The sequence below is a fragment of the Blastomyces gilchristii genome (genome assembly GCF_000003855.2).
Source record: "Blastomyces gilchristii SLH14081 genomic scaffold supercont1.7, whole genome shotgun sequence".
Taxonomy (NCBI): Eukaryota; Fungi; Ascomycota; class Eurotiomycetes; order Onygenales; family Ajellomycetaceae; genus Blastomyces; species Blastomyces gilchristii.
The window spans coordinates 1,685,036-1,701,764 of NW_003101676.1; the positions used below are offsets into that span (position 1 = coordinate 1,685,036).

The 16,729-nt window shown below is 33.1% G+C and overlaps 1 protein-coding gene across 1 annotated transcript; it reads left to right on the top strand.

Annotated features, from left to right (window-relative positions):
- Positions 1-150: 150 nt before the first annotated feature.
- On the top strand, positions 151-2,806 carry BDBG_04307 (FluG domain-containing protein; the record flags this gene model as incomplete). The annotated part of the gene is made up of 7 exons (XM_031721617.1): positions 151-497; positions 726-977; positions 1,032-1,357; positions 1,462-1,696; positions 1,757-1,899; positions 1,966-2,366; positions 2,486-2,806. The coding sequence occupies 7 exons, from the start codon at positions 151-153 to the stop codon at positions 2,804-2,806; spliced, it is 2,025 nt and encodes a 674-aa protein (XP_031578232.1).
- Positions 2,807-16,729: the final 13,923 nt, after the last annotated feature.

Genomic DNA, 16,729 nt, shown 5'->3' on the forward strand with positions numbered 1-16,729 from the left:
CCAATACCTATAACACTGTCTATAAAACCCGCTGTGCGGCCTGGTGCTGTACAGCGGGTTCTCAGTGTCTCTCTGTCTATAGTAAATACAATTATCCTACTCCCATCTTTCAGACTGTATTCTGTTTCCTCCCTAAGCATTTTGTTTACAATGGTTATTCTCCCGCGCAAAGCTCCAGTTAAAATGAGGCCTGGATACTGGATGGATATGATCAGCAAACCATCACAGCCAGTGAAGCCGGAGTTTGAAGAGTCTACCAAGCGTAGTTACCTTGGAAGTTACGAACAAGAATTTCGAGAAGTACTCCTACCTGATCCTAATTTCTTCATGGGAAGTTTGCTCATTATTACCAGGTTTGTGCAATGCCTGCAACCGGCCGATCCACGTTACTGGTTTGAGAATTTGACCATGAATGTTATCGAATACTATCTACGCTGGTATCTCGAAGGCCACGATGTTCGATCTTTGCTGGGCTTTCAGGTCAAAGTTCGATACTGGTGAATGTCCTATTGTTCTGAGCTAAACCGTGGCTCCTTTCCTTACGATCTCAAGCGTCAAACTAAGAGTGTATGTGTTCAGAACCTTGTACTTGTTGGAGCTAGGCTTACCATGATTGAAGTTGATCTGCGGAATGCTTAAGGAATATGATCTTACAGAGACAATCAAATTCCAACCATGTGTTAATGTGGATGATCTCCTCTATCATCTGCATTCTCTCTTGCCAGTTTGAAGGTCTTTTACATAACAAACCGGCAGAGAAGCCAACATGCAACACTGCAGAAGATGATGACTGCTACCAGTGCACATCCTGGGACCCTTGTTTGTAACACTGGTTACTGCAGAAAGGAAAAGGATGCACTTCGCTGGGGAGATATCGAGCTCTTCATGGTTATGGATCCCGAACGCCCTACCTGCAAGGTTCTTCTCATGCACGTAAAGCACCGACTCAACAAGGGCAAGAGGAACAATGGCAGAGCGTAGGTGCAATGATACTCTCCATCAACCTTCAGTGACTAACCCGTATCATACAGTCCGAGGTATATCTATATCGAGCGGAATGACAATCTGGGACTCTATGTGATCCAAGACATCCTAGAGTATGTGTTAGAGGACCAAGTCTTTGCCAGTGAATTTATTCAAGAGCCCCGAGACATCTGGTGCTACACCGATATACCAGCGCATCGGAAGAGTGTTCCCATTCATATCAAGGCGGAAAAGCATCATATACCAATATTTCGACGTGCGGCTCGAAATGGAAAAGGGAAGTGGATTACACATCCCACAGGGCCTCTGACATATGCACAACTCGCAGAAGATCATCATCGAGAGTGTAGAGCTGCAGGCGCTAAAGATACAGGTTCGCTGTACTTATGATGGAGAAAAAGAAGCTGCCGCTGCATTTATTGATAAGACCCATACCAACCATTCCTGTAGGAACGAGTGACTAAACCATTTCTGTAGACTTGACCCCAGGGCTACGTACTCAGATCATGGGCCAGGCTAAAAGCAGCATTTTCATGGTATACCTCAATGAGTTGGTGAACTGTGACACCCAGTCTGTTTTTGTGGGAACCCCAACCAGAGACACCCTGATTGCGCTTTCTACCAACTCCAGCCTCACTTGTGATCCATCTGCGCCACGGAGCCTGACTCGCGAACAACTGCAATGTGTCGAGAATGATCCAGAGTTAATGAAGTTAGAAAATACTCATGTGGCCTTTTGAGAGGATCTGATTTCGGAGTATGGCAAGATCAGCAAGGTGACAGACCCGGCCAAATGTGACAGATATCGACAACTTGGCAATCAGGTTCGAGCTGAACGCAGGAAGCTCCAGAGTCAGGTCGATAAAGAGGCATACAAACAATTTTTCGACAATGTGGGTAATGCTATCATTGAGAGTAACTATCATTGATAGGCCACCACATTTGAACCCGATACCTCTTCTCTCTTGTTCGAGTGAAAAGCTCTGGCCGCCCTTGAGTTTAAGAACCGAGATGTCAGCATCGTTTTTGATGAGGAGTGTGTGGAAGATCGCATCCTGTCTCTTGAGCTTCGTCTCGCTCTGAACCGCCTCACCGTGCGCAGGCACATGGCCCGGAGAGTTAAACCGGAGGTCCCAGCCCAAGATACTTTGTCTGACTTCCCAACTCAGGCTCCTACTAGTTTAGAGGGCCCTGAGTGCCTGGGTGACGACAGGTATCCCGAAGCACGAGAGTTCAGCTATTGCAACATGTATCTCCTGCGAGACCACCTGGAGACGCAGCATGTGGAACGGATGGACTTTTCCGAACCGGTCACCTGCGGCTATCCAAATTGCGTAGCACTTTTGGCTACTCCAATGCAGTATTGCCACCATGTTACGACGGTATATGGAACTAAACTCCGAAAAAGTGGATGGGCACCTAAAATTAAAGCCCAGTTGGCCTTCAGTGCCTCTTTGCTCAGCACAGCTGATGCAGGCATCAATTCATCTGGATAATGAAGGGAATTGAAGCGGAGAGCGTTAAGTTTGAACTTACACTCGAGAGCACAGTAAAAGGCATTGTACTCCGTGATGCTTCTTCCATGGTAGTATTAGGGATTTCCAAATTTAGTGTCACCAATGCCGTCATTGACGAAGTCATGAAGTGGCCTAGGAGGCGGCATCACGAGGGGTTCAAGCGGGTAGGCCCGCTGCATAGGTTGCCCGTAACATTCGGGGTAGGCTTCAACAGGTTGAGGGTACCCAGGGTATGCGGGCTGGGGTCCCGGCGGCAGAGCGCTGTGGGTAAGGAGCGTGTTTATCTACATGGTGGAATCCCCTGATAGATCTGGTAGATCTGGTAGACGTTGTCTATCAGTCATACCAATCTATCATCATTTTTCTTATTATTTTCCCTCCTTTCTCTTCCATGCTCCTTAGTCCACCGAAAAATAGGGCTTCACATCTAGCTAAAAACCCTCAAAAAGTTGTCTGTTATGGCCAAGCCGAAGAGAAAATATATTGTTCAACCTATCTAAAGATGCCAAAATACAATACAGCAAAAGTGAGAAAAGAAAGAAAGACGCAATGAAGAAGCGAGCCAGAGCTCCTATAAGAGTTGAACATAGTAATGAGTAGACTAGCTGATTCGCGGCACTGCAAAGTGTGAATGCAACAGCAAACTGAAAACAGCGGTGTCTCTAACGCAGCCTATTAGTGACATTTGAGTCAAATGAGTATTTTTGATGTTTTTTATACTAGTGTTACTATGTACATGCATCAATCATATTCATTCAATTTGTAATCAAACAGAGCTTATTAATTAAAATTTTACAGAGTACTCTGTTCTCTGCACAAAGCTGTAAAAAAATAAACTTTGTAAGTAATTATATATTTTAAAATAACCTAGTTAACTTTATTAAATCATGAAAATGTACTTGAAGTAGTTGATTATTATTATGAAAAGCTAGCTGCTATATAATTTTTTATAAAGAGTTTGTAATTACTGATTATATAAATCAGTGACTACAGTAAGTATGTATAAGAATAAATACTCACAGGTAATTATTCAGAGATTTGCAGCTTAATATAATATATACTGATAATTATTAAAAATATTCAGAGTAAAAAAATAAATATAAAAAATAAATATATAATAGTATTTAAACTAAGTTATAAATAGTAATTAAAAACTTTAGTTTATATAATTATATATAATTAAGAGCTGTTAACTTTATTAATTATATAAAAAATAAAAGTAGAGATAAAAAATTTATAAAAAGTAAAATTTCTTATATATTTTTTTCTCTTTAAAGCTTTATTTATGAAGTTTTTTATTAAATAATTTCATAGAATCAGACTTAGTATTATAGTAATATTTATTAAAAACTCTTTATATTTATAAAAAATCTTAGTAAGAAAAAATCTTTTATTACTATAAAAAGAAAAAAGTCTATTATTTAGTTTTTTATTCAGTGAAATTTTTATATAATTTATAAATCTTTCTCTGACTATTATATAAATTTATTTCATATTTTTTATTCAGAAGAGTTTTAGTTAACTCTTAATTATTATTTTATAAAGTATTTATATAACTATTATATACATTTATTTTATATTTTTCATTTAAAAAAGTTTCAGTTAATTTCAACTGTTTTTTTAAAAAACTTTTATATAACTGTTACTAGACTGACTATTATTATTATTATTATTATTCTTTTATTATACTTATATATAAGTAAAGCTTATAATAAGTTCTGTCACGCTCTCAGCCGCGTCAAGACCTCACTGCAGTTTCACACAGCTCATTGCTTTTATACAGATGATTTCATTCTGTCTGAATCAGTTTTCAATCACTCTATAATATTATTCAGATATATCATAGAAAGATCTGATTGATGAATATAAGAACTCTGCTTCTATATAAGATTAGCAGATTACTCTTTCTTAGCAGTGAGATATCACTGAGATATTACTCTGACTATTCTAACTTATGAAATAAGAGAAGAGTATTCACTCATTATCTATATAGAATAGCTAGATGCTGACTTCTTATTAAAGAAGTCAGTGATTCATTTTTCTTCTACTGAAATATATACAAGAGTTACTACATATCTTATACAATCTTCTTAGTATACTAAGTATTATATCTGTGATATTCTTACAATGACTCTGTAGTCTATGAGCTTGCTATTTAAGCAAGATAGTTAAGCTCACTTATACAGCTTCTTAAATAACTATCTCTATATAATATTATTAACTAGTCATCACTTCAGTTCTATTATATTACAATTTAAATTGCTTAATCTGATTATAAGTTTGAATCAGTTAAGCTCTAACAGACTGATATAATCTCATATATCTGCACTGAGACTGACTCAATCTCACTCTCTGAAGAAAATATTACATTATCTTCTAGAGTGTATATATCTTTATCTCAGCAGAAATCTGAGATTTCTGAATCTGCTGTATATTTTAACATGAGCTCTTCAACTGCTCTACTATCACTGCAGCCTCTATACATTTACATCTATTATAGAGATAGAGAGATTAAGATTGAAGATTCTTCAAGATATAAGAAAAATATCTTGTCTGAATTTCACAGCTTTCGCGCTTAAAACAACCCCCAATTTCACCTTAATCTGAGCCAGTATAATACTCATAAGATATGAGTAATATATATTATCAACCTTCTTGAAGGCATCTCTGTGACTACTTAAGTTATTAAGAAGAGAAAGCTTGAGTATATCAATACTGTTATAACTTGAGAAGAATTCAAGAACTTTCTACTGAATCAAATCAAAGATCACTGTAACTGTGACTTCACAGTGATACAGTGATTCAACTTATTATATTAATAAAATAATAAGAATTCTTTCAATTTCAATACAAGATTTGAAGAATATTAGAAGAAATTGACTGATAATTTGAATCAATTAAAAACACAGCTTTATCTTATGAAGCTGACTTATAAGATGTGAATAATAATATCACAGTATTAGAGTTTATTAATCAATCATACTGAGCTTATCAACCTGACTTCTCAGATCTATTTAAATAATCAATTCTCTGAGAAAAAGATTAATAAGATCTCTTCTAAGTAATTAATAATAGAATCTAAACAGTACTGTAATGACTTCAGTACAGAAAAAGTAAAGAAGAATTCTAAGTATTCTAATTCTTCACTCACTGTAAAGAAATGTTAAAAAAGATTTGATAAAGATCTCTATTTCAACTGTAAAGCTGATAATTATTATATCAGTGATTGTAAAAAGCTGAAGAAGAGAAAAAACTGAGAAGATATCTTCTTAAAGTTAACTTCTCTTCTGACAAATATATCTGCAGAAGATAAAGAAGAGAAAGAAATGAAGAATTGATAATTCTCATATCTTCAAGTTTATGTTATAATTATAATATATACTCTGAATGAGAAGATATCAGTGAGATATCTACTTGACTTCAGAGTAGATACTAACTTCATATTCTATTTCTTTTCTTTAATAAAGAGTTGAAAGAAGATAGATCTGTCAGATTATATGAAATTTACTGATGAAATAAAATGTCACTATTTTGACATAATTCAAGCAAAGTGTGTAGTCACAGACTTAGAAGAAATCTTTAAGAAGAGCAGTCTGCTTCTTCACATAGTTAATATTATAGATGAGAATGTTATTCTAGATCTTCTGTGATTGAGAGAAAACAATTCTCTCATTGACTGAGTTACTTAGATGTGACAGTATTATCTCACTAATGAAGAGACAGTGATAGAGAAATCTGAAGAGTTTCATCAGAAGAATCTTGAGAAAAAGATAGAGTTAATATACTGTGTAGCAGATAACTGAAACTTGAAAATAGATGAAAAAGTCATCACTCTTGCTACAAGATTAGCAGCAGTATTCATTATTGAAGGTAGATAAATATAATATCTCTTTACAGATTATAAGAATGTTTTTTTGAAAAGAGAAGTAGTGAAGTTTTCTGACATCAAGATGCAATATAAGATTTGCCTTGAAGACAGTGCAATGATGCTGTACAGGTGTAACATGACGGAACCGAAGCGATGACTAGTCAGCGGCGTCATGTAGAAGTAGTTGTTTGAGAAGCTGTATAAGTAAGCTTAACTATCTTGCTTGAATAGTGAGCTTGTAGACTACAGAGTTATTGTAAGAATATCACAGATATGATACTTAGTATACTAAGAAGATTGTATGAGACATGCAGTAACTCTTGTATATATTCCAGTCTGAGAAAAAACAAATTACTGACTTCTTTTATAAGAAGCCAGCATCTAGCTATTCTATATAGATAATGAGTGAATACTCTTCTCTCATTTCATGAGTGAGAATAGCTGAAGTGATATCTCAGCAGCATCTCACTGTTAAGAAAGAGTAATCTGCTGATCTTATATAGAAGTGAGATTCTCATATTTATTAATCAGATCTTTCTATGATATATCTGAATGATGTTATAGAGTGATTAAAAACTGATTCAGATAAGATGAAATTATCTGCATGAAAGTAATGAGCTGTGTGAAATCACAGTAAGATCTTGACACAGCTGAGAGTATGATAATATTCTTCTCTTTAAGAGCATAGTTCTGATGCTCTTAAGATTATCAGATTAGAAATTATCTTTGTTATATAGTAATAGTTGTTAACTGATTTGACAGCACATGTGCTGTGTATGATATAAAGAAATAGATGAGTTTTTCTGCTGACTGTGTAAATCTTTCTTTTCTCATCTTTATTCAAATCAAACATGTGATAAGTGAGTTTCTTATATATCAATTTGAAATGTGAAAAATATAGTTAATAAGTAACTTACAGATCTCTCATCATATTCTGTTCTATATATGAAATTCTCTATAAAAGTGATGTATTTTAGAGATAAAGTTAACAGTAGTGACAGAATTTTTTGAAAAGATTCTCTCTCTTATAAAATATTTTTCTTACTCTTCTCTCAATTACAACAGTGAGTGCATGAGAGTATTATTCTTAAAGAATAATAAAGAGCTTATTCTGACATTTTCTAGTGAGTAAATATCTTTATAATGCAGCTGCAGTCTTCATGACTGTTAAGAAAGCTCAGTTAAAGACAGAGACAGTAGTATCAATGAATTATAAGAGCACTGCTCTCATTATCACATCTTCTTCTTCTTCTTCTTCTTCTGCTTCTCTTACAGCTGTGATGATAGTCACTGTGTCTTACAGTGAGATATCATTTCTTCTGCTGATTGATTTATTCATATTCAGTTCTTTTTCTATCTTCTTCATCACTGTTACAATGCTATCTTCTCTCTCAGTCAACACAGTGATATATGACTCTGTGTGATCATTCAGAGAGAAATCTGAAGAGAGCTTGATTTCAGAGATAGTAACTCTGAGAAGCTTAATCTGTAGTTTCTCTTCTACAGCACATCTGAGTCCTGCTCAGAATGCTGCTGAGTTGAGTCTACAGAGTCTCACAGTTTCTTTATCTTCTCTCTATAAGAAGGCTTCAGTGCAGTCTCTGACTGATATTACTACTTATCTACACTGTGCTAAGCAGCTGAAGAAGAAGAGGATTTTATGCACCTGCTTCTTCTCTCACTTCTGTTATTTTCATTGCATCTGCAACAATGACTTCTATCTCTCTGTAAGTATTACTTCACAGAAAGATGTCATATCAGCTCTGATAAGAAGCTCAGATGCTTAAGTAGTACAGAGTGAGAATTTCAGAGCTTCAAGTGTTAACAAATTCTGTCAAGACTGAGAAGATCTCTCTTGCTCATCTGTAAAAGAAGATGAAAGTGTGAATCTCTGAGATGAAAAAACACCTCAGAATGACTGATCTCAAGAAGAAGTTAGTCAGCACTGCTGTTAAAAGTATTATAGAGATCAATCACTGATTGAAAAGAATCTTACTTCAATTAAAGCAGATGACTGAGATGCTTTATAAATTAATAAGTTGATACTTTAAGCATCTTTCATACTCTTCTACAGTATACTTCTCTGCAGTGCTGTAGTACTAACTTCTCAGTAGACAAAGATATCAGTGTCAGAGATTTTAACAGTGAAGAATGAGTTTGATGAGAATGTGGTTATTAATGAGTTGACTCTGATCTCTCTTTTTTACTTTTTCAGTGAGCTGCAGCTCTATTAGAATAGCAGCAGTCTGCAGATCAATAATATTAATCTTTATTAATTTTAAATATTTCTTTCTTTTCTTATTAACTGCTTCAGGAATTTTACACTTGTGTAGTCTTATTAAACTTCTAAAAAATTCTTTGAAAGAAAATAGAAGAAGAGTATTACAGAGCTTATAAAATACTGACTTATCACTGTGAGATTATCTCTAAAAAAATCCTTTGAGAAAAAATGAGAAGTCTCAAGCAGCATTTCTTACTCAATGCCTTCAGTATGTAATAGAGTAATCTCTACTAGTCATCTCATAGCTTGCAATCTCTTTCTCAGCATTTTTCAAATACTTAAGCAGTTTTCATGAATTCTCTGATAATGAATAATCTTCTCATTTAATGAGATATTGAAGCTTATTATAATATATTTACTTGTTCAATATTTTCTTTATAAGATATTCAGTATCACTCTCAATCTCAATGTTATCTGACTGAGGCAGCTCCACTTCAGAGTATTGCTTATAGAGCTCTAAATAGAAAATATGAAAAACAGAATGAATTAATTTCAATTCTGTGAGTAATTTCAACTTATATGTCTGCTTACTCATCACTCTTGTTACTGAGAAAGATTCTAGTCATCACTTACTGAGCTTCTTACACAGTCTCATTGTCTTGATGTTTTTTGCTGAAAGTAGCACTTGATTCTCTATTAAGAACTTCATTAAAAGATGTTTTCAATTATAGTATTTCATCTGCTACTTCTGAGTGCAGTGAATACTTTTCACTGTCTTCTTATAAATTTTATTCAAAAGTTTCAATCTTACTTTTACTTCTAGTACTGAGAGATACTCTGTTCTCTGTATCTGTTCAATATTCTGACTGTCTATCTCTCTCTTTGAAATGTCATCTGTAACATCACTGAGTAATAAAGAATTATATTCATAATAAGCATAGAAAGAAGATATCTTTAAGATTGTATTCTTTGCATTGTTATATATGAATTCAGTGATCAGAAGATGTTTAAGTCAATCATTTTAATAATATAAATAGAATGCTTAAAGATGCTGTTCTAGTGTCTGATTCTGACATTCAGTCTGATCATCTGTCTGCAAATGAAATATAATACTGAGAAGATGTCTTATTATAAGATGATAGTAAAAAGCTGATCAGTATTTACTGATGAAGAGGAATTCTTAATCTGTTATTAATGATTTTAAAGCACTGTGATCATAAATAATGATATCTAAAAACAGGTCAGTCAATTCAGAGACTTTAATCTTTTTATAAGTAGAGATATATTTAGTCATCTTTATAAAATAATTAACAATGATTAAAATTGAGTTATATTCTTTGACTCTTGTTGACTTCAGCAGGTCAACTATGAAATTCATTGATAGATTCTGTCATAAGCTCTTTGAAACAGGTAGTGATATCAACTCATTATATTACTTATGCTTAGACTGGCCGCCAGAATCATGAATTTCACGTTTGGTCCCATTTGGTCTGATCCCATACATTTCTTGGCATGAATCCCGCTGGGACTGGCTATCAAAAAAACATGTAAAGTGACTATATATCAGATCTTAAAATGAAACCATGACTTGAAAAAAATGAGAAAGTGATCTCATTTGATCCCATTTAATCTCATTCTTGGCATAAAGTAACTATTTTTAGACATTTTCAGGTTTTTTTTAGACTATTTTTAATTTTTTAAAAAGTAATGCTTTTTGATAACACTCAAATGAGATTTAAAGTCATTTAAAGCAATAAAAATAATTTAAATTGAGAAGTGGAAATCATGGTCTCATTTGGAAAATGTGACAAGAGTAGACAGTAAGTCTCACTGAGACAGTATAAGACTACTATCTAATGTTAAAACCGTGTAATGGGATCAGTCGAATTGGTAATAGAACTATCAAAAAATCTGGTCCTGGTCTCAGACACGGTCACACGGTCAGTCTACTTATGCTGCAGAACCTTTATTCTTTGACAGATATTGTAAGTCTTAATATACTCTTTAACATCTGTCTGAAGCTTGTCTCAAATATATTTATATTTTAGAAGCTTCTCAGTCTTCTCTAACTCAAAGTGCTCTGTATGAGAATTATTATAATGAATTCTCAATAACTTCTGACACACTGCTCTGCTATAAGAGATAAAAACTGAATCATTCAGCAGTAGAAGTTCACATTCTCCTAGTTATCAGTGACTTGATTTCTTAGTGATATTGCCCTGCTCAGAGTCTGTCTCTTTCAAGTTTAAACTGAATTCTTTCTTCTTCAACTTCTGAATTTGAGCTGCAGTAGAGATATCCTTCTTCTGTAATTTATTAATGAATTTCAAAAGTAGTCAGATTGAAAGATTGTAGACTGTTTCATTCTTTATCAATTCAATAATTGTAAGATATAATATGAGAAGCTCATGATCTTCAGTGTCAGTTCTCTGTGAGAATCTGGGTTTTCTTTCACCTTCTATACTGAGTTGTGCAGCTGTCTTACTAGTGTTATTTCTGAGCTTCAGAGAATCTCAACTCTCTGCAGCCAGCTTCTTCTGCAGTGATGACAGAGATTCTTTTATAGAATTCTTCTTCACATCAATGATATTATAATCAGACTGTTTAGACAGTGTGTTAGCAGAGTTAAGCTGATCTGAACAGTATCAGATATAGAAATCATACTTCAAAAGCAGCTCTGCTTATCTGACTTGACATTCTGTTAAGCTCTTTGTTATCAAGAAGTAATGCAGATTTGTATGATCAGTGAGAACTTATACTGAGTACTTACTATTCTGAAGATAATGTTACTAGATCTTAAAGAATTTGACAATTACTAACATTTTCTAATCATGAGTATTATACCTTCTCTGTGTGAGTGATAACTTCTTGAAGAAGAAGGTCACTGATCTTTATTCACAGTGTCTTATAGACTCTGTGAAAAAGTCTTCTCTCATAGATAATTTATTGTCTGTATTCTCAGAGATGATTATTCTCTGATTCTTTCAATATTGAAAGATCTCTGATATCAACTGTGAAAAGATTTCACAGATCTCATTCTCAGATACATCAGTCTCACACTGACTGAGTAAGTTAAGATTAAAGTGATTCAGTATTATAACATCTATAAAAGCTTATTTCAATTCTGTAAACATCTGCACAGCATCTTAAATGAGAATAAACAGTCTCATTTTTCTGTCTTTCACACTTCTCTTTAACAGATCTGTAAGAGAGGCAGTAATTTATGAATATGTATAGATGAATCATCTGTAGAAATTTGTAAATTCTAGAAACATCTATATCTTATAATACATCTGCAGTGCTGATAAGTTCTCAATGACAGAGACTCAGCTTCTGTTCATTGAAATACTGTTCATCTCAATGATATAATCTAAGAAATCAATCTTCTACATGTAGAATGAGCATTTTTCAGTATTTACATAGAGTTGATACTGTCTCAAGCAACTCAATACTTCTTGAACATGAGTATCATGTTCTTTCTCTGATTTTGAGAAGATTAGAATGTCATTCAGATATACTATACAGAAGATGTTGACAAGACTCTGCAGTGTCTTATTTATATAGATCTGAAAGATGACTGAAGTATTACAAAGATTAAAAGATAAAACAAGATATTCAAAATTACTGTACTTGATATAAAAAGCTGTTTTTCAAATGTTGTCTTCATTAACTCTGATTCTATGATAGATATTCTGTATATCAATCTTTGAGAACATCTTTGCTTCAGATAATCAATTGATCATCTTGTCAATTAATAATAATGAATAGTGATTCTTAACTATCATCTTATTAAGACCTCTATAGTCTATGCATAGATGTAGTCTATCATTCTTCTTAGGCATAAAGAGTATAGATGTCTCTGTCAGACTCTTTGATAAGTGTATTCAGTTCTTTGATTGTACTTCTTCAAGATATTTGTGCAGAATATCTAATTCCTTTATAGACAAGTTGTAAAGAGGCCTGTACAGCACTATTGCACTGTCTTCAAGATAAATCTTATATCATATCTTGATGTCAGGAAACTTTGCTGCTTCTCTTTCTGAAAAGACATTCTTATAATCTGTAAAGAGACATTATATTTATTCATCTTTAATAACAGATACTGCTGCTAATCTTGCAGTGAGAATGATGGCTTTTTCACTTATTTTCAAGTCTCAGTTATCTGCTACACAGTATATTGACTCTATCTTTTTCTCAAGATTCTTCTGATAAAACTCTTCAGATTTCTCTATCACTGTCTCTTCATCAGTGAGGTGATACTGTCATATCTGAGTAACTCAGTCAATGAGAGAATTGTTTTCTCTCAATCACAGAAGATTTAGAATGACATTCTTATCTATAATATTAACTATATGAAGAAGCAGACTGCTCTTCTTGAAGATTTCTTCTAAGTCTGTGATCACATATCTTGCTTAAATTATGCTAAAACAGTGATATTTTATTTCATCAGTAAATTTCATATAATCTGATAAGTCTATTTTCTTTCAACTCTTTATCAAAGAAAAGAAATAGAATATGAAGTTAGTATTTACTCTGAAGTTAAGTAGGCATCTCACTGATATCTTCTTATTCAGAGTATGTATTGTAATCATAATATAAACTCAGAGATATGAGAATTGTTAATTCTTCATTTCTTTATCTTTCACAGATACATTTGTCAGAAGAGAAGTCAACTTTAAGAAGATATCTTCTCAGTTTCTTCTCTTCTTCAGCTTCTTATAATCACTGATATAGTGATTATTAGCTTCACAGTTGAAATAGAAATCTTTATCAAATCTTTTTTAATATTTCTTCACAGTGAGTGAAGAATCAGAATACTTGAAATTCTTCTTTACTTTCTCTGTACTGAAGCTATCACAGTGCTATTTAAATCTTATCATTGATTACTTAGAAGAGGTCTTATTAATCTTTTTCTCAGAGAATTGATTATTCAAATAGATCTGAGAAGCTAGATTGATAAGCTCAGTATAATTAATTAATGAACTCTGATACTGTGATATTATTATTCACATTTTATGAGTCAGCTTTGTAAGATAAAGCTGTATTTTTAATTGATTCAAATCATCAGTTAATTTCTCTCAATATTCTTCAAATCTTGTATTGAAATCAGAAGAATTCTCATTATCTTATTAATATAATAAGTTGAACTGCTGCACTGCTATGAAGCTGCAGTTATGATAATCTTCAATTTGATTCAGTAGAAAGTTCTTGAATTCTTCTCAAGTTATAACAGTATTAATACACTCAAGCTCTCTCTTCTTAATAGCTCAAGTAGTCACAGAGATGCCTTCAAGAAGGTTAACAGTGTATATTACTTATATCTTATGAGTATTATACTGACTCAGATTAAGACAGAATTAATGTTCAAGAGTATGAATAAAGCTGTGAAATTCAGATAATGTGTTTCTCTTATATCTCAGAGAATCTCTGACCTTAATCTCTCTATCTTCATAATAGACATAGGTGTGTAGAGGCTGTGACAGTGACAGAGTAATTAAAGAACTCATATCAAAGTATACAGTGAGTTCAGAAATCTCAGATTTCTGTCAGAGTAGAGATGTATACACTCTAGAGAATAATGTAGTGTTTCTCTCAGAGAGTGAGATCAGATCAGTCTCAGTGTAAGTGTATAAGATTATATCAGTCTGTTAGAGCTTGACTGATTCAAACTTGTAATCAGATTGAGTGATTCAAATTGTAATATAATAGAACTGAAGTAGTGACTAGTCAGTAGTGTTATATAGAGATAGTTGTTTAGAAAGCTGTATAAGTGAGCTTAACTATCTTGCTTGAATAGTGAGCTTGTAGATTACAGAGTTATTGTGAGAATATCACAGATATGATACTTAGTATACTAAGAAGATTGTATGAGATATACAGTAACTCTTGTATATATTTCAGTCTGAGAAAAAATAAATTACTGACTTCTTTTATAAAGAGTCAGTATCTAGCTATTCTATATAGATAATGAGTGAATACTCTTCTCTCATTTCATGAGTAAGAATAGCCAGAGTGATACCTCAGCAGCACCTCACTGTTAAGAAAGAGTAATCTGCTGATCTTGTATAGAAGTGAGATTCTTATATTCATCAATCAGATCTTTCTATGATATATCTGAATAATGTTATAGAGTGGTTAGAAACCAGTTCAAACAGGATGGAATTATCCGCATGGAAGCGATGGGCCGTGTGGAACCGCAGCGGGGCCTTGGCGCGGCCGGAAGCGTGATAACAGGCCTCTTTACAACTTATCTGTAAAGAAATTGAATGTTCTGCACAAATATCTTGAAGAAGTGCAATCAAAGAACTGAATATATTAATTAAAGAGTTCAGCAGAGATGTCTATACTCTTTATACTCAAGAAGAATGATAGACTATGTCTATGTGTAGACTACAGAGGTCTCAATAAGATAATAGTTAAGAATTACTATTCATTATCATTAATTAATGAGATGATTGATTGATTATCTAGAGCAAAGATGTTCTCAAAGATTGATATACAGAATATCTATTATAGAATCAGAGTTAACAAAGATGATGTTTAAAAAACAGCTTTTCATACTAAGTACAGCAATTTTAAATATCTTGTTTTATCTTTTAATCTTTGTAATGCTTCAGCCATCTTTCAGGTCTATATAAATGAGATGCTGTGAGGTCTTGTCAACATCTTCTACATAGTATATCTGAACAACATTCTAATCTTCTTGAAATCAGAGAAAGAACATGATACTCATGTTTAAGAAGTGTTAAGTTACTTGAGACAGTATCAACTCTATGCAAACACTGAAAAATGCTCATTCTACATGCAGAAGATTGATTTCTTAGATTATATTATTGAGATGAATGACATTTCAATGAACAGAAGCTAGGTCTTTGTTATTGAGAACTGACTGATGCTGTGAATATATCATAAGATATAGATATTTCTAGAATTTGCAAATTTCTACAGATAATTCATCTATGTATATTCACAGATTACTGTCTCTCTTACAGATCTATTAAAGAGAAGTGTGAAAGACAGAAAAATGAAACTGTTTACTCTCACTCAAGATATTATGCAGATGTTTGCAGAATTAAAACAAGCTTTTACAGATATTACAATACTGAATCACTTTAACTCTGACTTACTCAGTCAGTGTGAGACTGATATATCTGAGAATGAGATCTGTGAAATCTTTTCACAGTTGACACTGAAGATCTTTCAATGTTAAAAGAATCAGAGAATAATCACTTCTGAAGATACAGATAATAAATTATCTGTAAGAGAAGGCTTTTTCACAGAGTCTATAAGATACTATGAATGAAGATCAGTGATCTTCTTCTTCAAGAAGTTATCACTCACACAGAGAAGATATGATACTCATGATCAGAAGATGTTAACAATTGTCAAATTCTTTAAGATCTAGTGATATTATCTTCAGAGTAGTAAGTACTCAGTGCAAGTTCTTACTGATTATGCAAATCTGTGTTACTTCTTGATAACAAAGAGCTTGACAGAATGTTAAGCCAGATGAGTAAAACTGCTTTCAGAGTATAATTTCTATATCTGATATTATTCAGGTCAGCTTAATCTCACTGATGCACTGTCTAGACAGCCTGATTATAATATTATTAATATAGAGAAGAATTCTATAAAAGAATCTCTATCATCACTGTAGAAGAAGCTGGCTACAGAGGATTGAGATTCTCTGAAGCTTAGAAACAGTGCTGATAAGACAGCTATGTAACTCAGTATAGAAGATGAAAGAAAACCTGAGTCTCTGCAGAGAACTGACACTGAAGATCATGAGCTTCTCATGTCATATCTTATAATCATTGAATTGATAAAGAATAAAACAGTCTACAATCTTTCAACTTAACTACTTTTAAAATTCATTAATGAGTTACAGAAGAGAAATGTCTCTACTGCAGCTTAAATTCAGAAGTTAAAGAAGAAAGAATCTGATTTAAACTTGAAAGAGACAGACTCTGAGCAGAGCAGTGCTGTTAAGAAACTAAGTCACTGATAACTAGAAGAATGTGAACTTCTACTGCTGAATAATTCAGTCTTTGTTTCTTATAGTAGAATAATGTGTTAGAAGTTATTAAGAATTTATCATAATAATCTTCATATAGAGCACTTCAGATTAGAGAAGACTGA